General features: G+C 63.1%; 2 protein-coding genes across 2 annotated transcripts in view; one reads left to right on the forward strand and one right to left on the reverse strand.

Annotated features, from left to right (window-relative positions):
* Positions 1 to 20,136, forward strand: part of SLC5A10 (solute carrier family 5 member 10) — a 59,175-nt gene that overhangs the window by 12,056 nt on the left and 26,983 nt on the right. The window contains exons 7-9 of the mRNA XM_048227218.2: positions 36 to 116; positions 1,530 to 1,735; positions 5,415 to 5,550. Coding sequence (XP_048083175.2) covers positions 36 to 116; positions 1,530 to 1,735; positions 5,415 to 5,550 — 423 coding nt within the window. The remainder of the gene's footprint in view (positions 1 to 35; positions 117 to 1,529; positions 1,736 to 5,414; positions 5,551 to 20,136) is intronic.
* Positions 1,294 to 20,136, reverse strand: part of FAM83G (family with sequence similarity 83 member G) — a 30,036-nt gene continuing 11,193 nt past the window's right edge. The window contains exons 3-6 of the mRNA XM_026521129.4: positions 15,954 to 16,121; positions 8,121 to 8,245; positions 6,150 to 7,395; positions 1,294 to 2,314 (exon numbers count right to left, since the gene is read on the reverse strand). Of these exons, the coding sequence (XP_026376914.2) occupies positions 1,907 to 2,314; positions 6,150 to 7,395; positions 8,121 to 8,245; positions 15,954 to 16,121 (1,947 nt within the window). The 3' untranslated portion in view covers positions 1,294 to 1,906. The remainder of the gene's footprint in view (positions 2,315 to 6,149; positions 7,396 to 8,120; positions 8,246 to 15,953; positions 16,122 to 20,136) is intronic.

Consider the following 20,136-nt stretch of genomic DNA (forward strand, 5'->3'; position numbering starts at 1 on the left):
CCTCCTCCCTCGAGCTCCCCCGTTTCTCCCCACAGGGGGCCTGGCTGCTGTGATCTACACGGACGCCCTGCAAACGCTCATCATGGTGGTGGGGGCCGTCATCCTGACCGTCAAAGGTGAGGGGCTGCGGGGCTGGGGGCCGGGCAGGGTGGGCTGTCGCCATAGCGAGTGCTCAGGACCCAGCTGCCGGCACTGGGTGGGGGGGTGGGCTCACGATGTCAAGCCTGGGGTGAGCCAGGCTGCCGGCTCCCTGCCCATCTCTGCCGCCCAGCTGAGTGTGTCGCCCGGCCTGGGCCGGCTCAGGGCCCGATGGTGAGGGAGGGCCGAGGGCAGGGGCGCGCACCATCAGGGGACTGAAAACCGCCTGGGCCTCTGCTCCAATTGTTCACAATCATGTGCGTAATCCCAAGAAGCAGGGCTACAGCCCGCTGGCCACGGCAGGGGAGGAGCGAAGAGGGTTTAGACAGGTCGGTGATCCCGCTCTGGGAACCTGGACGAAGCTCGGAGGGCTGCCCCGTTAGGGGCTATCAGAGCCGGGAGGATCCCACGGGGGGTAGACAGAGGCCCTTCAAGCCTCATCCAGACTCAGACTGGAGGAGCCTGTGGCCCGGCGACTTCTGACCTCGGTGTAGCGTTTGCACGTCGGCCCAGAGTGCTCAGCCCGGCCTGGGCTCCGGGCAGCAGCGAGGCTGGGGCCAGAGTCCGGGCAGCAGGCTTCCTGCTTGGGAAAGGGTGGGGAGAGGGGTGTGGAACAGGCAGATGGGACAGAGTCTCCTGTGTTCAGACTTCTGGGTCCTGCCTCCTTTCAGACCAGGTGCCCACGTCTCTGGAACCCACTGCAGGGCATGGAGCCAGGCAGCCAGGCCCGGGCTGGAAGGGAGGGGAGCGATCGCAGATACAGTAGAAGCCACAGACGGGCCGGGGCTTGGCCACACGGGGCCCTGACCCTGAGGTAGACGGGAACAGTGAGGGAGTGACAGTGGTCTGGTGTCGAGGGAAATGACTTCTGGCCCGAGCCCCAGCCGGCTGGCCATGTGGCCTTGGTCACTCCCCTGCCCCCTCTGGGACTTGTTCTGTTCTCAGCGCTACATGACTGCCGGGCATCCTCAGCTCTGCCGAAATCATATCCTTCAGAAGCCCCAGGTCAGGACTTTAACACTTTTAACCTCGGGGAGGTCCTCGAATGCCAAGAAAAAATACTTTTGCTCCCTTGAGTCGACAGTCTGAAGCTTGGCAGAGAACCCCCTCGCCCGAGGCCAACAGGCATCCAGGAGCCAAGAGGACACAGTGGTGTCCAAGTGCAAAATGCTCATTTAATAGTCTTATTTTAAATACAAATAAAACAGTCATTTGAATTCCCCAGGTTTTTTGTTTTGTTTTGTTTTTCCTAAACCCTCTACCCTCCATACCTTTCCAGACACTGGGAAAGGTGAATGGGAAAAAGTCAAGTTTGATGCCTTGGGAAGTGGGGGCCTGGAGTCAGGGCCACCAGCCACCAACCCGTCCCTGTCCTGCCCCGACCCCTCCAGCTTTTGACCAGATTGGCGGGTACGAGCAGCTGGCGGCGGCCTACGCCCAGGCCATCCCATCCCAGACCATCGCCAACACAACCTGCCACCTGCCGCGGGCAGACGCGATGCACATGTTCCGAGACCCCTACACAGCGGACCTCCCATGGACCGGGATGACCTTTGGTCTGACCATCATGGCCACCTGGTACTGGTGCACTGACCAGGTGAGTGTCAATATCGCCATCGCCCCACCTTCCTGCCTTCCGGGGTGGGCTCTGGAGGGTCCGGGCGGCCCACCTGCCAGTCCCTGGCACAGCCCCATGGACACCTGCTTGGTGAGTCTGGGCTGGGGCGGAGGCCACGGACTGCCCGGCTCCAGGCCCAGGGACGCGGTGCTAGGGGTCCTTGCGATCCTGGGGGGCCTGAGCCCTCCGTTTAGAATCAGAAGAGACCCACTGGCCACCGCCCGTCCTGGCCTTCAGGTGCTTCGACTGGGACAGTTTGGAGTACGGGATGCCAAAAGGACTTGGGTGCTCCTCGGGGACCCTGCCATCGGCCTGGGGGCTGGCATTTCGGGCCGGCCTTGGGGTCCCGGGATCGGCCAAGGTGCGGGGCACGGGGCCCCCCTTGACCTGCCAGGGGTATGGGCCTGCCATGGCCGGGCCCCCTTTCCTGGTAGAGCTCTGGGCGCTATCAGCAGCGGGGCGGTACCGCAGGGGTCCTGAGGTCCTCATCGGCCGCAGGAAGCCATCCTTCTCCCTGGTCCCTGAGGCTGGGACCCTGTAGTGGGGGATGGGCTGGCCCTAGGAGAGAAAGAGCAGAGACAGTGAGGAGACCCCAAGGGCTGGGGGCAGGCCGCAGCTGGCACACCTGGGTTTGCCTCCTGGCCTTGCCACTGACCCGCTGGTGGTCCCAGACAAGTCTGTGTCACTAGTTTGTGCCTCAGTTTCCCCATGTCCTATGGGAATAATCCCGCCTTTTGTGGTTATGCTAAGGCAAGTTCCTCCTGTGCCCGCCCCAGCCTCCTCCCTCTGTACAGGGGGGGCTGGATGGGTTTGCTGGAGGGAGCACCTCGATGCGGGCCAGGACTTCTGGGGAGCACAGGGGCTGGGTCTTCTTCTGGAGTCTAACTCTTGCTCTCCCTGGGCTGTGAACACACCAGAGGGCCGTGAGCAGTGCCAGGCAGCCCCCCAGTGGCGAAAGTTCTTTGTGAAGCAAGAGACAACTATCTTGCCTCTGGACCTGGACCCCTGAGGGCCCCACCATGGGACAGAGGCAGCGGGACCCAAGAGCCACCCCAGCCGGACATTATGGGATGTGAGGAGAGCCTTCCCTGCAAGAGAGGCCTGGCCAAGCCCATTCCCAGGCCACAACCCCGAGGCCCGGAAGGTAGACCTGGGATCTGCACCCAGAACAGAGCGACCTCCCCCACGGCCATGGCTCTCCGTCTCCCAGGCGGTGGTAGGAGCTCAGTCAGTGTGCTCGCTAAAGGATCGTCTCTGGACTGTGTCAGTGGGAGGTAATCCAGGATAGGAGGCTTGGGCCTCCGTTTCCCCAGCTGTAACATGATTCCCGTCTCAGATGTGGGCCTCCGGGGCACAAGCTGAGCTGACAGCAGGTGTCTTCCCGGCATCTCGGGAGAGCGGGGGTGCCACTCATGCCCCTTCACCCCAGGACACCTGTCATTTCCTCCCCCCTCACCATGGGCCTGTCATGACACTGGCATTTCTGGGCGGGACAGTCAGGAGATTTTCCCATGAAGGCCAAGTGAGTCAGCACCCTGCCTGGCCTCAAGCTCAGGGCTGGATGCGCCTTACTGCCTGGATAAGGTCACACCAGGAGGCCGAGGCAGTAGGCTGCTGACCCCAGGGTCGTCCTGAGTACCACGGACAGTGGGGCCTTACGGCCTGGCCACAGCCTTACTTCCCTGTCATCCTCCCCCTCGGGCTGGCTCTGCCGAGGGACAGCCATGCCTTGGCCCAGAACCCTTGCAACGTAGGCACCTTCGCACTGGACCCCACGTGCCTGGTCCTACTCTGCCGTGACCCTCAGTAGCAAGCAGGGGGGCTTTGCAGGACGCTACCCCGCCACCAGGACAGGGCAGCCCTCCAAGACGCCCGGTCTGGTTCGGGCTGGGACCCCAGGGCTTTTCATTGGCTTTAGATTTTCGCTACCTCCTGGCTCGTCCGCAACGCATAGCTGACACTCTCAAACTCAGGAACAAGCAAACCGAGGCCCAGGAGGCAGAAGGCCCCATGGGCAGCGAGCTCGGCCGCGCCCCTCCCTGACTTCGGTGGCCCTGTCTGAGCACCATTTTTTGACAACCAGGCCGGCTCAGGACCTTCCCAGAGAGCAGCGTCGGGGTCCCTATGCGCCCAGGCCGTGGCTGACCCTGAAGTTGCCCCTCCAAGGAAGTCCGAACTCAGGGAACTCGTGCAGCCAGGCTCGGGCTCGGCCATCTACATGGTGGCTCCCTCAGTCCTGGCGGCAAGCTGCGGGTCAGTGGTAGGACCCATGTTGCAGATGAGCTCCCAGGGGCTCGGGGAGCTTCAGGGGCCGAGCATGGGCAGTGAGTGCCGGCTTCGGGCCGAGCCTGTGCTGAGACGTACTGGGGAGGCGGTAGCCTGCTGACCCCACAGGAGAGGCCCTGGCTTGCTGCCCGACGCTCGCTCTGCTGGGGTGGGGAGCCCCCGCTTCTCTGGCTGCAGAATGGGGTGACGGCAGCTTCCCCCACTTCCCCCTGGGGCTGGCCACCGTGAGCACAGAACGAAATGATGAGATCTGATGTGCGGGGTTTTAGGGAAATGCTTTCTCTCTCCCACAAGGAGTGCAGCCCCAGGCTCGGGCAACCACAGGACATCAGAGGGAAAGCGTCTATAAAGACCTGCGTCTAACCCTCTCCTCGTCCAGACAGGGAAACTGAGGCCCAAAGTGAGGCAAGGACTTGTCCCAAGTCAGAGGCAGCTGTTGGAGAAGCAGCACTGAAGTGAGCCTATCCCACACACTCAGGGTCACCACTCCAGCACCCTATAATGACCGTTCTAGCAAGAGCCGTGTCTTAGCGGGAAATGCGGGGAGCTCTGCATGCAGCTCGCGTGTTTGGAAAATACGTTAAATCACAGATTCGTCTAAACTCTACGTGGTGATGTCAACTACAGAACACCCAATGCGAACTACATAAAAGCTGCAGACTGTCCAACCCTGCGAACGTACTAAAAACCACCGAACTGTACCGGTTATGTGGCTGAACTATATTCGTGAATTCTATCTCTGTGAAGCTGTTTAAAATTACACTTAAAAAAAAAAATTCTGTCAGAGCTGGGAGGGATCTCAGATGCCGTCAGTTCCAAGGACCCGTCCCTCCTCCCATTCTGCAGACCTGGAAACTGAGGCCGTTAGGATGTGCCTAGGGCTCCATGAGCAGGTGCCGAGGCAGCGTCCAGCATCCCTCCACGGCTTGGCCACAAGCTTCCCCAAAGCCCAGGGTTCGAAGCTCCAGGCCCTGGCGAGTGGTGTCAAGCTATCAGAGTCAGCGTCTGCTCCTGGCATGTGCCAGAGTGTGCAGCCACGCTCGAGAGGGTGTGGGAGATGGGGGGGCTCCCCCAGATACCGTCCCGCCCAGGGTGTCCTCCGGCCCTGACGACTGTCTGTGTGGCAGGCTGGGTAGGATTCACACCTTCCCTGCTCGACAGACAGGTGAGGAGACTGAGTGTGAGTCCCTAGCACGGGCCGAGCTTGTTTCCGGTGGGAATGCCGTCGGGGGTCAGGCTCCGTTGTCTCAGGTGGCTCTAGGGCTAGGGGGATGGCATCCTGCCTCCCGCAGCTCCCTGAGGCACAGCAAGGAGAACGCCCCCACAGGCGCCCCCGAGCGGGGCTGGGACTCACCCCCTCCTCGCACCCCAGGTCATCGTGCAGCGGTCGCTGTCCGCCCGGGACCTGAACCACGCCAAGGCGGGCTCCATCCTGGCCAGCTACCTCAAGATGCTGCCCATGGGCCTCATCATCATGCCAGGCATGATCAGCCGCGCACTATTCCCAGGTACGCCAGGCGCGGGAGGCTGGGCCGCGGCTGCAGGGGGCCAGGGCTTCTGCCGTCTGGACCTGCAGCGCTCACCGGGAGGAGAGGCAAAGCACGAGCTGTCTCCCGGCCCAGGGGAGAGGGGAGGAGAGTAGTTCCCGCCGTCATCAAAGGGACTGACGTGGAGGTAGCTTGACGTGAGGTCCAGACAGCGACCAGTTACTGCTGGGTGACCTTGGCAGGGGGGTGGGGGAGGCGGGGGTGGCGCGCGTAAAGGACATCTCTGTGCTGTCAGCAAACAAGGGAGTGGTCACGGCAGGGCAGAGTCAACTCCCAGTAACGCCAGCGTCTGAAATCTCTGGGTATTTTAAGTGCGTTTCCTTTAGGCTCCCAGGAGCTGGCTTCGGCTGCCTTTATGGGGCACGGGGGCTGTGGGTCCCCAGCGTCGGTAAGGACCAGCCACGTGTGCGGCCCTGGGTTATTGCTACCTACTCTCTCATCAGTTTCCCCATCTGTAGCATGCAAAGCTGTCATCTGGGGATCCGGTACCCCAGCAGACGACCACTCTGGCTGCTCAGGCCTGGGGGAGGGACCCCTCCTGGGCAGGGACCCCGACTCACCTGCGTCTCCTTGTCCGTGGAATGCGGAGCCTGCGTCCTCCTCGGAGTACCCGCCTCTTCTCTCTCCCGACCTGGGGCCCACGGCGAACCCCCCAGGGGTCCACCAAAGGTCCCGTGGGTCACGTGGGGGGCACTCAGCTGTCGGCGGGGGGGCTGGGCCGGCCCGTTGGCCACGTGCTCTGAGTGGCGCCTCTGGAGAGGGGCTGCGCGCCCCCTCACCTCAAAATACTCATCTGACACAGAAGAGGAGGCCACCGAGGGCCGCCGGGGGCCGGGGCCATGGCCAGAGCTGCCCGAGAGGCTGTCCTGGTCACTGAGGGTCACGTAGTCGTCGTCATCTTCTTCCTCCTCCCCATCTAACCCATTGGGAATCACCGCTGCCTGGCCGTCAGGGTCGTCCTGGGTCACGGACAGCTGCCGCTGGAGTGGGGTGTGGCCTGGGCCCGGTGTCCTGGGGGGTGGGCCGTCCATGCCATTCTGGGGTGTCTCCTCTTCTGGGGTCTCCAGGGCCCAGTCAACACCGCCGCTGTCCTGGGCGAGCAGCTCTGCCACAGGGACTGTCCGGGGCTTGGGCACGGGCGGCTGTGGCTCGGGGTCCCCCTGGGGAAGGCCGTTTTCCGCTGGGCCGCCGTCCTGGGGGGCACCAGGCCCAGGGGCGGGAGCGCCGTCATGACTTTGCTTCCACAGCTGGGTGCCAGCTTGGGAGGTGTCTCGGATCTTGATGCGGTTCATCTGGTTGGGCTGGGGGTTCCAGACGTTGGGGTCGATGATATTGATGTAGCCCAGGATGTCACTGCCGGGCTCCGGGTCCGGCTCCACCCACGTGGGCAGGTATTCGAACATGTTGGCCCGCTCCAGGTTGAGCAGCCCGGGGTGGACAGGCGGGGGCGCCTCCGGGATGTCTCCGGGACGCTCCGCCAGAGTGGCGCCCCTCAGCCCGGGGGGCTTCTTCACCTCCTGCTTCTCCGAGGACGTCTTGGCAATTTCGTCGGCACTCTTGGCCTTGACCAGCGCGTACTTAGGGTTGACGAGCTTCTTGGCGACGGTGCCTGAGGGCACCAGCGGCACCACGGAGGGCAGCACGATGGGCTCGGGCTCGGGCTCCTTCTCCATGGGGATGCCCTTGAGGCTGACGCCGTGGGACATGAGGTACAGCTCCTGGAACTGCCGGTCGAACATCTCCACCACCTGGCCCGACAGCACGGAGATCACGTTCCGGTCCGTCCTGGCGGCCGACCACGTGAAGCTGCGGCACAGGGAGACAGGGCGGCCGGTCAGGCACAGGGGGGCCTGCCTCCTCCCTCCAGCCCCAGGTCCCCAGTCTAGGGAGTCCTCCCCAGCCACTGCAGTGGGCGTCTGAGCAAGCCCCCTGAGCACCCACAGGCCGGCGCTCATCAGACTGGCTACGGGGGCCTGGGTGGAATCAAGAAGTGAGCACAAGTCTCGGGGTCAGACCTGAGTCTGGGACAAGTCACTTGCACTGGGGCCGCTGCCACCTGTATAAAATAGCGCCCCCGTAAGGCCGCTCGCAGGACACACAGTGCAGCCCAGGCGTCGTCCAGCGCACGGGGAACAGGTGCTATCCCCGGTGGCCTGGCTGCGTGCACGGGCGTGGCTGGGGGCAGCCTCCCCCCTGCATGGCGGGGTTTGCAGAGCTGGGCCACGTCCTGGCCCATCCTTGAAGGTGGGCGGCTCTTCGAGTGACCGCCCTGTGTGCTTGGCCCACACCCACCTCCAGGCCGGTGACACCTCTAGTCTGGCACCACAGTCTTGGGGACAGAAGCCCTCCCCTGCCCGCTTCCGGAGACAGGCGGGCGGCGTGCGGGCGTGCCCCAGCCCCGCTCACACCTCAGCAGTTTTGGGACCCATGAACCGGAATAACCAGGGTGTCATAAGGCAGGATTAAGGGCAGAAACCAGCTGGGAACAGGAGCCACCTCTGTCCCCAGCCCCCGGAAAGCTGGAGAGTCACCTGTAGGAGCCACAGATGGCCCGGTCTCCATCCACGAACATGAACTTCTGGGCCAGGGCACCCTTGAACTTGGTGGCCGACCGCGTGAAGAACTCTGTTCCCCCGCTGCTCCGTACCCTGAGATTCTGTGTTGGGGGACAGGAGGCAGAATTACATGACCACAGCACTGACCACACTGGCGGAGGGGAGGGGAGACAGTCTCTGCCCGGGGCTCAGGGTGGGCTTCCGGGAGGAGGGGGGAGCTGGAGAAAGGGGGTGGTGTCTGTGAGGACCACAGGGTCCGGGCCAAGGCAGAAAGTGGTGGGAAGACTTTCGAAAGGAAGGTGGGGCTAGTGACAGGGCGTGGCATGGGATGGTCTGGGCGTGGCCTGAAGGGTGTCCACAGAGCTGACGTGGGCAGGACAAGACCTGCGCGGCCAGGCCAGCATGGGACAAGCCGCTGCAGGTGGTAGGAGGTCGCTGTAGGATTCTGAGCTGGAGGGGCATGAAGACATGTTCTGGAAAAGTCCCACGGGGGCTGTGCAGCTCGGGGGGAGGGAGGCCTGCCTTCAGCGATCGGGGTATTGCTTTTGGGTAAGCCTGTGGCCTTTCCAGGGTGAGTGAGCGGCCAGGCCCCTCTCCCCGCCTTCCCCACACGGCTGTCTCACTGTCCTGCTGAGCCCTGCTCACTGAGGACGGGACTCGCAGCAAAGTCTCCTACTTCCTGACGGGCCAGCTCAGCGCCTGGTACCCAGCAGTGGTTCAGTAAATGGTCAAACCCCACTCCTCACTGGGCTTGCCTTGTGGCTCAGGGCAAGCTCGAAAGGCCCCGAGAGACCACCGGAAGGGGAGCCAAGACCCGGACGGAGGAGACGGGGTCTCCCAGGTGTCACGAGCCTCGTGTCCCAGCCAGGTCGCTCCTGCCTTTCTCTGGACTCTGGCCATGGAAGGGACCTTCCCTCCCTCCCTGGTGTGCCCTCTGTGGGGCGCTGCGGGGCTCCGAGTGCTGGCTCCCCTTCCACCAGGAGGAGGTCCTTCCAGGCGTGAAAAGCCAGGGCTGGGGCACGGCAGGCCCCAGGAAGGGCAAAGAGAGCCTTGGCTGAGACCCAGGAGTGGAGGGGACACCAAAGTAGAGCCTCAGGATAGGAAAGACCCTCGGGCCCATTGGCGCAAGTATTGTCCCGGCGTGTGTGAGAAACCCAGGCTCCCGGCAACCCCCCCCCCCCGCCCCCACCCAAAGACACGGTTCTGGAGGGCGGGTGTCAGGCTGGGAGTTTCAGGCTTAACACAAGCCCCAGTGACTCTGACACCTGCCCGGGGCAAGACCTCCCTCGGCAGCATCCTGACGGGTCGGTCTGCAGGTCCTGTGGCAGGAGTCACTCCCTCCAGAGGGGATCTGTGCCGACTGAGGCACGGGGCGGTTACTCCTTCTGTGACTTGCCTGTCACCCTTCCCCACTTGCTGGCCCTCGTTTATTAACTGCCCGCCCGCTCCGAGGGGATGGTGACGAGGACCCCCCACTGGAGGGGGGGAGGCAGAGGAATAAGAACCCCAGCTCTGGGGAGTGGGGGGGCTGGGGAGGCTCCCGGGTAGGCTGAAATCCGGAAGGTGGGGATGGGTGGGAAGAGGGTGCAGCATTCCGAACGTGGGAACACAAAGGCCTGGCAACCAGGGCAGCAGTGAGGCCTTCGCGGGAGGAGGGTGGGCGACAGAGCCTGCAGAGCGGGCTCAGCCACATGCTGATGAAAGACCCTACCCCGGCTCAAGGGCCTGGCTCCGCCCTGGGGTCAGTAGGGAGCCATGGAAGGATTCAGAGCAAGAAGGGATGGGGTTGGAGCTGCCTCTCCAAAGTGGTCCTGGCATCCAGCAGGAGGGTGCATGAAGTGAACGGGGGGCAGGAGGGCACTCCTGTGTCTGTTCCTTCCGTGACAGGTCCCAGACCCCTCTCTGCTGGGCGGCCCCAGGGCAGTATCCAGATGTTAGGGGGCCGGCATGGATGCCCACCTGGCCGTGGGCTGAATTATCATTTGTTGTTGGGCCCAGCCCTGTAGGTAGATAAGCCTCTATTCCCAGGGCTGGCTCCCCTGCCCCCCCAGGCTGCCTGTCTGTACCCAGCCAGCTCAGCAGGAAGCTGGCCATGACCCAGGACAATTAGTGCTCGTGACTTCGTACCCAACACAGAGCGTGCTTGGGGACCAGAAGCTGGAACAAAGATCCTGGAGGCGGTTTGAGGCCTTCCCCGTCACCTGTGCCCGACCACAGCCCAGCTCTGTGGCTTCCGTGGGCTCCTGGCCCAGAGCTCTGCCTGCTGGGGCCACAGGCCTCTCCTCGGCCTGGGAGAACAGACACCAGCCTCAACCCCCCTCTCACGTGTCTGCTCCCGCCCACCCCAAAGCCTGTCCCCATGAAGGGCTCAGAAGGTCACCACCCACATCTCAGAGTGACTCAACCCCCTGTGAGAGGCAGCCGTGGCGCCGCCAGATTTGCTGTGTGACTCTCAGCAGGTCTCTGGCCCTCTCTGGGCCTCAGTTTCCCCATCTGTGCCCTGCATGGATGGCTTCAGACTCTAAGGCCCATCCGGTCCTGGGGCCAGCAGCAGGTGGGGGCTTGCACCCCTGTTCCCATCATGGCAGCTCCCCTGCCTGTTTGCCCCTGGGTGGGCCCCGCCCCATGGGGCCTGGCCCAGATGAGGTAATGTCTCAGGGGTTCGGTGCGCAGAGGTAGAGGAACCCACAAAGCCGCATTGTCTCTGAGCCCCGGGGCACCCCCAGCAGAGCATGTAACAGGCAGGGTGGAGGACAGCGGGGCTGGCTCCGCTGGGGTGCCTGGGGCAAGGCCTGGGACCCTCTGGAATCTCCGCTTCCCCGGGCCCGAAAGAGGGGCAGCGATCCGTCCCTGAGAGGACCGCAGGGGAGGACGGCTGGGCACTGCTCCGTCCGCTCCAAGAGTGGCTTCTGCCCCAACCACATGTGGGGCACGGTGGGGTGGGCACTAGACCTGCAGGCGCCCTGCCTGCACCCCCCACTGGGCCTCCTCTGCTCAAGAAGATACCTGACCCTGTACCAAGCTGCCCAGGGCCCACGTGGGCCGGTGGTAGGCAAAGGGGACAATCCCAGTCCCCTGCCGGAGCCAGGGGGGTCGCTCGGGCTCTGGTCAAACATGGCTCCAGTCCCGGCACCAACTGGATGCCAGCTGGGCCTCCGTAGGCCTCAGTTTTCTCACCTGTGAAGTGGGCCCACCCAGCTTTCTGCTTCGGGGCTGCTGTGAAGCCTGACTAAAGCCACGATGCAGGGGGGTGAGGGCCAGCGAGGTGCCCAGCCCTTGATGGGTGCTCTACAAATGTGAGGTGACAAAGGACGTGACCCCTTCTGCTCGTGGGGGAAAGAGGGGACCGACATGGAGGACCAGAAAATACCTAGAATGTCGTGGGTCAGGCCCAGGGAGGCCAGGACTGTCAGCCAGATGTGATGGTTGGGGGAGCTCAGGGAGGGGGAATGACCGGCCCAAGGTCTCCTAGTTGGTGGGGTCCTGCCCCCAGTTGTCCCATGGTGGGTCTCTGCAGGGGCCTGCTGGCATCACCTGGGCCCGAAGAGGAGTTGGGAGGCCCAGAGACACACCCTGACCAGGCCTGGCTGGTGACAGCAAGATCAGGCCAGCTGTGCAGACTGCAGAGGACAGAGAGCCCGTGTCCCCATGTACTGGGCAGCCAGCCCGCCTCTGCTCTCTTCTAAAGGGCCTGGAATGGGGGACTGGGAGCAACACTCACTCTGGCCTCCCCGTGCTGTCATGAAGAGGAGATGGGGCAGCACTGAGCCAGCCCAACTCCAGGACCTTGACATCTGAGGGGCTCCTGGCTCTTTCCCCAGGCTGCGCTGCTCAGCCCCAGCACTGCTGACATTCCGAGCCAGGCGATGCCCTGTTGCAAGGGCTGCGCACTGCACACGGCATGTTTAATGGCGTCCCTGGCTTCTACCCACCAGACGCCAATAGTCCCCTCCCAGTCACAACCATTAAAAAAATCCTCCAAACAGTGACAAATGGCCCAAGTGAGGCAAACCCCGCTTGGCTGAGAAGCACCGTCCCCCACCCCACGCCACCCCCGGTCCATTACAGAGCCAGGCCAGGGTCAGAGATGGCAGGACAGCAGTGGGGGAAGCCCCGGGCGCTAGACCGGGGCCAGGCTGGTCTGGCCGCCGTGGAACCTGAGCCACAGGCTGAATCCCCGCATGCTCACCAGGGTGGCTGGAGTTTCCTCGTTCATCAAACAGAGGTCCGGCCTTAGCCCAAGTGGCTGCCCGTTTTTCCAGTTTGGCGGCACTACCTTTTCAGATCAGCCAGGCGTCTCGCTGCTCTGGTCCTGTCTCAGCCTACTTTCCCCTAGCTCCCCCTGCCGCTGGGGCATCCGACAGCCCTCAGGCTTACCCTGAATGTCACTGGGTCACCTGGTGTGGTGCTGCGCCCCGTGGGGACCAGCGGGCTGGGTCCTCTTCTCTGGACCTGTTCTCTGTTTGTAATATAGGGCACCCATTCCCACACTCCCTGCCTACAGGAGTCAGGGGCCAGCTGAGCCAGCAGGCCAGGGTGCTTGGGGACAGCTGGGACCCTCACACCCGGGAAGGTGCTGGCGCATGGCCCTCCACCTCCCCTAGAAAGCAGGAATGCGCTTGACCCAAGCAATGCAGCCCTGTTTGCAGAATGTGCTGTGTGAGCTCAGAGCTCAGGAGGCACGAGGCTGGGGTGGGGGTAGCAGGCTGCCCGGAGGTGAGGGGGTGAGGCCAGCCGGCTGCCAGAACACAGATGCAAGGGGGAGGGGAAGCCCCGTGGCTCTTAGACCAGAGCTGGGGTCCCATGAGGAGAGCTCAAAGACAGGGCAGGGAGAGAGTTCACTACTGAGTGCCCTGCCCCCACATGGCTTCCTTTACTCTTCGGAGCAGCCCTGCCAAATACATGGGGAAATTCCCATTTTTCAGACAAGGAAACTGAGGCTGAAAAAGATCCGGTTTCTTTGCTCCGGGTCACAGTGCAGGTGGCAGAGCTAGGGCTCGGTCCCGGCTCCCGGCACTGCCCAGACTGGTGCCCGACACCCCCATGGTCACAAGGATGACCCCACCAGGCACAGCCTACCCCAGGCCCGTAGGAGCTGAGGGCAGGTCACTGCAGAGCTGGGCAGGGGCGGCGGGCGGCCAAGGGCAGGCCCAGGGATTACCGGCAAAGGAAGTGCTCCTGAGACAGGTCCGGGCCCAGCTGGCCCGCGGGCAGGGAGGTAGGCTGAGCGGGCAGGCCCTCGACAAGGTGACGGCCAGGGCTGGGCGCACGGGAGCCTCTGGCCACCTGCCCAGGCTGGGGGGGGGGTGCGCTCCACAGCAAGAACGAGGAGGTCAGGGTCACCCATTCTTTCCCACGAAGGGGTCTGACCCTCTGTGGCATCCGGCACATCTCTGCAGACACTGCTGTGTTCCCCAGAGCAGGGAGGCGGTGAGCAGGGACCCCTGCTTCGAGCTGTCCCGCCCATGCTTCGGGCTCTGGCCTCATTTCAAGCTGAAGCGTGGGGGGAGGCCGCACACCGCACCCTCCCCTGCCCGGGGCCTGAGGTTTATAATTTCTTGTTATTGCCAGAAGCTGCGTAACTCCCCTTAGCACATGGGACGCTTTTATAACCATTGTCTCCTCTAATTTCATCCTCAAACAACCTCATGAGGAATCATTATGGCCACGAGGCACTGGAGGCTCTGACAGGTGGGGCCACGTGCCCAAGCCCCATCGCGGGTCGGCAGGGTGAGCCCCCGTGGGCAGCACCGGGGCCGCCCCGATGGCAGGTGCAATCTCAGCCAGGGGCGTCAGGCACCAAGGATCTTGGCCTCCTGGTCTGTGCCAACTTCTCATTACTGGCGGAGAGGTTCAGCCGCTGACTTGGCGGAATGCCTTCGGGCAAGTCACAGCCTTCCTGAGGCCTCAGTTTCCCCGTCTGCCCCATGGGAACTTGGTCTGGGTGGCCCTCAAGGCCCCTTCCAGCTTGGGCATTTCAGGCCCCATGAAGCTGCGGGGCTGCAGATTCTGAGGCCCCCAATCACACCGGGGAGCAGAGGGCAGGTGGGGGGCCGAGCAGTGAGGGGCAGGAGCCAACCTCCCAGGGAGGGAGCGAGCAGCCCCCAGGGCCGCGTTCTCCACCCAGTCCTGCCTGCCTCCCACTTCCAGGGAGCTCCGCGAGCTCTGAGCAGACTTATACTTGAGACTTCCCTACCGAGAAGACACACTGGACAGGGGCGAGGCCAGTCCCGGGTTCAGATCCCGCTCGGCATGGACAAGCCCACTCCCTGCATCTTCATCCCACACCAGGCACGCGCATGGGGGCTGAGCCACGCGACGCGTGTAAAGCACCCACCTAGCTCACGTCAAGAGTGCAGTGGGGGTGGGCCTGGAGGCTCTCTGATGTGCTGCCCACGGGCCAGAGGCTTCTGGAAGTCACCTTTCAAAAGATGCCTTTCCTACACTCTGGACCTCTCCAGCATGAGCTGTCTGCCCCGGGAGTCCATTCTCGGTGCTAATTACACGGCGGGCAGCGCTCTGGGTGAGCGTGGGGCTTGGGGTCAACCCACCAGGGAGACCACATAAAAATGTCCCAACAGCCACAGACTCGCCGCCGGGAGAGCTCATAGCCACTTGAAAGGGCTCAGCTGGGATAGGTGGGCATACCTGACGAATACCGACAAATTACAGGCACAGGAGCCCAGCCCCTTGTTAACTAGCCTGGCGTCGCCCCTTCTCCGGGGATTGTGTTTGGATCACAGACCAGAAGCCCAAGGAAATCTGACCCGTCAGAAGCTGGGGCTCAGCCAGGGACTCTGGTGCTGGCCCCCACTCCCCACCTGGACAGGTGCCTCAATTCCTCATCTGTAAAATGGGAACAACTGCCCTATCCCCCTATGGGTCGTCATGCGGAGTAAATAAATTAACCACGTCAAGTGTCTAGGATGGGGCTGACCCAAGCCAAATTCTGGGCAAGTATCTGCTGTTGTCATGCATACTGATCCGTTCTCTCTGGGGACCGTGCTGCATGCAGTTGGTGCCAAGCGACAGCTGGGTGGAAGGAGGGCTCTTCCTGCCCCCAAACACGGGATCAAATGCAGGGTGTGTGAGTGCAAGAGCCCAACCACAGTGGCTCATCTGTCCTTCTTCGGGACCAATGAGATCCTGGAGCCCAGAGACAGGAGGAGATGAGCTCAAAGACACAGCAAAGCCCTGCTAAGAACCCAAGTTCATCATGATCCCTCCACCTCTGCTCCACGGCGTCCTTCCCTAGAAAGCCCTTTCGACCCTGCTCTCCCTCCTCAAATTTATTCAACTCTGCAGCCATCAAGGAAGCCTTCCCAGACCTCAGCCCGAGGAAGCTGCCTCTGCCAGAGCCCGATCCTAAAACCGGCGGGTGGACATCGTACAGAGACAGATTCCGGCTTAAGCCCCAAAAAATAACTTCCTGGGAGTCAGAGCTCTCCAGATAGGACGTGAGCTGCGGGAGCCTGGGGGGTGAGCCCCCTGTCACTGGAGGCATGCAAGCAAAGACAGGTAATCAACGTGGCCTGTGGTGCTAGGAAATCACACATGATACAGCCCCGTGCGTCGGCTCCAGCACCGACTCAGCCCTTAACCAACGTTTATCTTATCTCTGACCGTCGGAGGCAGTGTCCTGTCCCTCTGTGCGGTCAGGCGGAGGTCAGGTGACCACTCGGCAGGAGGCTCTAGGATGACTGAACTCTCTGTGCCCGGCACAGGGCTCCGTCCCCAGCAGGCAGGAGCTCCAAGTGTCTGTTGACCCACTGAGTGACCGCTTGGTTCATTCCTGCCCAGCCAGCTCACCTTGAGGTGCCCCAGGTGCATACGGGCGCGCTCGCACATGTGCAGAAAGTACTTGACGTTACTCTCATCCACGATGATGTACACGGCCACCTTCCTCTTGAAGCCGGCGTCCAGCAGGTCCTTGAAGATGTCCACGTCGGTGAACATGTCCATGACCACGGCTATCACCTGGGAGCACGAAGAGACCAGAGCTGTTGGGGGTGCGGCCGCAGCGACAGGCGGCGCGGCAACGGGGACAGGTGCCCCGGCAGGACGCACAGCCCTCCCACACCCACCACACTCTCTGGGCGCCCCTGCTAGCCCTGCCCCCACCCCAAGCCTCAGCACTGGGACTGGGCAGCGATGGGCTGGGTGCCTCTCTGGTCCCGAAGTTCTAGGGTTCAACGTTTAGGGTACGAGATTCTCAATCAGTGGCCCAGACTGGACCCTGGGGCCGCGGGACTGGAGAAGCACATTCGGCACACACAACGTCCCTGTAATACGAGTCGCCAGAAACCATATCCCCGTGTCCTGGCCAATGAGACCCGAGGAGGGAGGAGACAGTGCCTGCGAGCCAGGCAGGGTCTGCATCCCGAGGTGGGGAGCGTGCTGGGGCCAGCCCCCGGCGCAGCCTGCGATCCTCATGGGTAGCAGGGCTAAGGGGGGGGGGTGCCCCGTGTGGTCCCTTCCTGGCTCACTGTTCCTGAGCCAGAGCAGCCCACACCATCACTGCCACCTGCCACCCTGGGACGCCGAGTGGAACCGGATGTGTCAACAGCCAGAAAGGCAGCAGGTGGCACGGGCATTCCTGAGGTCACCTGTGTGTCCCCGGGCTGGCACGGACTTGGCCAGGCTTTCCACGACTACCTCTCCTGTCTGAACGGAGCCCAAACTGGCACGTGTGTTCTATCATGTGACAACATCTGTCCCCGCAACAGCAGACCTCCAGCCTCCTGGACCTGGCTCAGGTTGGGGCTCCAGAGGTCAGAGTGCATCTACCCCAAGCCCTAGTCCCACGTGGGCAGTGACAGGCGTAGCGGAAGAGCAGGGTGGTTGGGATGAGCTCATGTGCCTTGGGGTTAATCAGCAGATGCCTGGGACGGCCAGGGCTCAGTGACCATCTTTGGCCCTCTCTCTCATCACCCCCCGCCCCCATCCTACTGGGCAGCCGAAGGGAGCTCATGGGGCTGGGGCCTGAGGCTAACAACTAACACAGACATCCAGCCCCTCCAGCCCTTTGAGACCAGTGCGACTGCCCCTTCCAGGGCCCGATAACCTTCTGGAGAAGACTTAAGAGGCCAGGGATTCAGCTTACAATGAGGTGGCAGTGTGGTCAGGCTAGAACCTACCCAGGCCCGCTAGGAAGCCAAGCTCACCGCCACCCCCACCGCGAGGGTGGTCCGACTGGGATCTGTAGGTGCAGGGTGAAGGACAGGCAGCCTGGGACCTGCTGGGGATGAGTCCGCACACTCCGGGAGCTCACCCGGCTCGCCCCTGCAGGCCCACGAGGGCTCCTCCCTGCCCTGCCCTGGACACGATCTGTGTGACCCCAAGCAAGACACCTAGCTTCTCTGGGCCCAGCTTTCTCTGAAGTCCCAGGGGGCAGGGGAGCTGCAGGACCAGCAGGGCTCTGGCACAGCTCGGCTGAGGCCCAGGACTGACTGTTCTCTGGGGGACAACCCTTCGCTGACTTTGGGTGTCTGAGGGACTGTTTCAGGTGGGGCAGAGGGCGCGGGGACAGTCTCTGCAGGGGCTAGGACAAGCAGGGGGAAGGCAACGGAGGCGCTTTTTGACCCAAAGTGAGACAGGGGTCTTGATAGGGAGTGACCTCCCCATCCCAGGAGGTGTTTAAGGAAAAGCCAGAGATTGCTCGGCGAGAAGGTGGCAAGGAGGCTGGGGGGGACAGATGAGACGCAAGGACGGCTGGGTGGGCTCATAACGGCCTTGGATTTCACCAGTTGAGTATGGAGAGACCTTGAGGTGGGTGGGGTGGTAGCAGGGACTTCCTCGCCTGGGACCCCACAGCCCCAGAGCCAGCCCTGGGAACCCCTTGGATAAGGTGCTCCTGGAGGCAAACAGCTTCACGTGCCACCCTGGGAAGGGCGCAGCCGACACCTTTCTCCTTGGAGGCAGACATCACATCACCCCCTGCTCCCCTGTCACCGCCGTCCCCCACCAGATTGGTCAGGACTGCTTCCAGGCTCCGCCCGCCATCGCAGATGGGGACTTGCCCTGGGCCTGGGCTAGGGGACGTGCCCCAGCAGGACCCACTCCTTGTGTGTCCTTCCCCATGTCTCCCTCCGGCAGGTAGAGTATTGGATCCAGGGATCGTCTGCTGGATCACTGGACTGGACCTGTTGGGGCCTGCCCCCCGATGGTGGATCCCTCCCATGGGGTCCCGGGGCTGAGCGCTGGCTCTCCCCAGGCACTGGGTTCGGGGCCAGGGGGAGGTTAAATGAGGGCTTCTAACAGGTGCCAGCTGATACTGGGAGTGGGGAGGGGTGCTTGGCGCTCCCTAGGCACTGGGATGATGCTAGGGGAGGGGGCGTGGTGCTCCCCATGGAGGCCCCGCAGCTTGTCCAGTCTGAGTCACAGAGGTTTCTCGGAGGCCCCCCCATCCTGCATGCTGTTCCCCGTTCCATACATGGGAGAGCTGGGGCCAGACACCTGAGGCTAGAACCCGGGTCTTGCGCCCCACCCAGAACGCCTTCTGCTCAAAACTGAGAGCCAGTCCAGGGCCCTTGCGCTGCGGGATGGTGTAAAGTTCAGCCCTCAAACACGCGGTGAGGCAGCGGTTGCTGTTCCCATTTTACAGATGAGGAAACTGAGGCACGGACGGATTCACTCCCTTGCCTAATTATCTGTTTGGGTGGCCCAGCTTGCCTGTGACACTGGGACTTTATCCAGGGGAGAGCCCCATTCGAAGCCGGCATGCGGCCTGGTCTAAGGTGGGCCTCAGGGAGCTGCTGCCAACTGAGGATGCGACCGAATGGTCTGGGTCACAGGACTGAGGGAAGCCCGGGACTAGCCACGGCCCCTCTCTCGGGCCCCTCGTTTCTGGATCTGCCCAAATGCGGGTGTCCGCCTGGCTCACTGCTATGGTCTCTCCAGCCCACACGTCGTGGCCGGAGCACAAAGCTGCTGGCCCCACCTCGAGGGATACAGCAGCTGCTCCCTGCAGCCCCAGCTCCCACAGACCCTGTAGGGGCCCCGGACAAGGCCACGGCCAAAGCTGTGGAGACGGTGGAGGGGAGGCTGGAATCGAGACTACCCTTGCCCCCCATGTGTTAAGACACTGCACTGGGCAAGAGGCAGGGGGCCTGGGTCCCAGCTTTGAAGCTCGCGCCTCACGACCACAGGAACCAGCGTGTCCGTGTGAGCAGCCGGACCCACTGCCCAGTAGCCGGGGGTGGGGTCGCAGGCAGGCGCGCATCCCGTATCCCGGGCCCGGCGTCGCTGGGGAACAGAGGGGGCAGCGCCCGCCCCACAACACAGAACCCACACAGAACACACGGGCCAGCTCCCAGGGAAGGAAGGTCTCCTGGGGTCCCTGTGGGTCTTACTGATGGGCAAGTCCTTTCTTGAAGGCACAGAACCAGGAGAGGCCAGACACCCGTGACAACCATCCCGGGTCTCAGCCCCAAAGGGCAGCACGGCGTGCGGGGGGGGGGGGGTCTGGATGATACCCAGGGGGACCAGGAGGATGGCTGTGTCCCAGAGCGGGGCCAGCCGTGCAGTATTACAGACGTTGGGGAGGCTGCAGCAGAGGCGAACACGGCAGGGCTCGGTACAGGCACTGGGCTTGAGAGCACTTTAGACCCAAATGCCCCCGTGGCTCTCTGGGGGTGCAGGACATGCAAGCTCCCAAAATACGTTTCTCTGGTGGTTCCCCACGCCCCCTTTTCCCACGCCTTCCCCAATCCAATCTCTGGCACAACCTCCCACGCCCCCACCACGAGCACTGCCATCGTCCAGGTGGTTACTGGGGGACTTGAACAAGGGGGGGCAGCGTCTGAGCCGCCAAGGAGCAGCAGCCCCCCACCCATGGCTGCAGCCCCGAACAGACACAGCCCGAAGCCTTGTAATGCCTACTGTTGGTGCCGGTGGCACAGGCAGGGGGTGCCAGTGTCCCCCCCCCATCCCTCTTGGGCCGCCGCAGCCATCTGAGCCCCTGGGCAAGTGCAGAGGGGGCCCAGAGCTGGAG

Source organism: Ursus arctos, unplaced genomic scaffold (assembly GCF_023065955.2).
Source record: "Ursus arctos isolate Adak ecotype North America unplaced genomic scaffold, UrsArc2.0 scaffold_14, whole genome shotgun sequence".
Taxonomy (NCBI): domain Eukaryota; kingdom Metazoa; phylum Chordata; class Mammalia; order Carnivora; family Ursidae; genus Ursus; species Ursus arctos.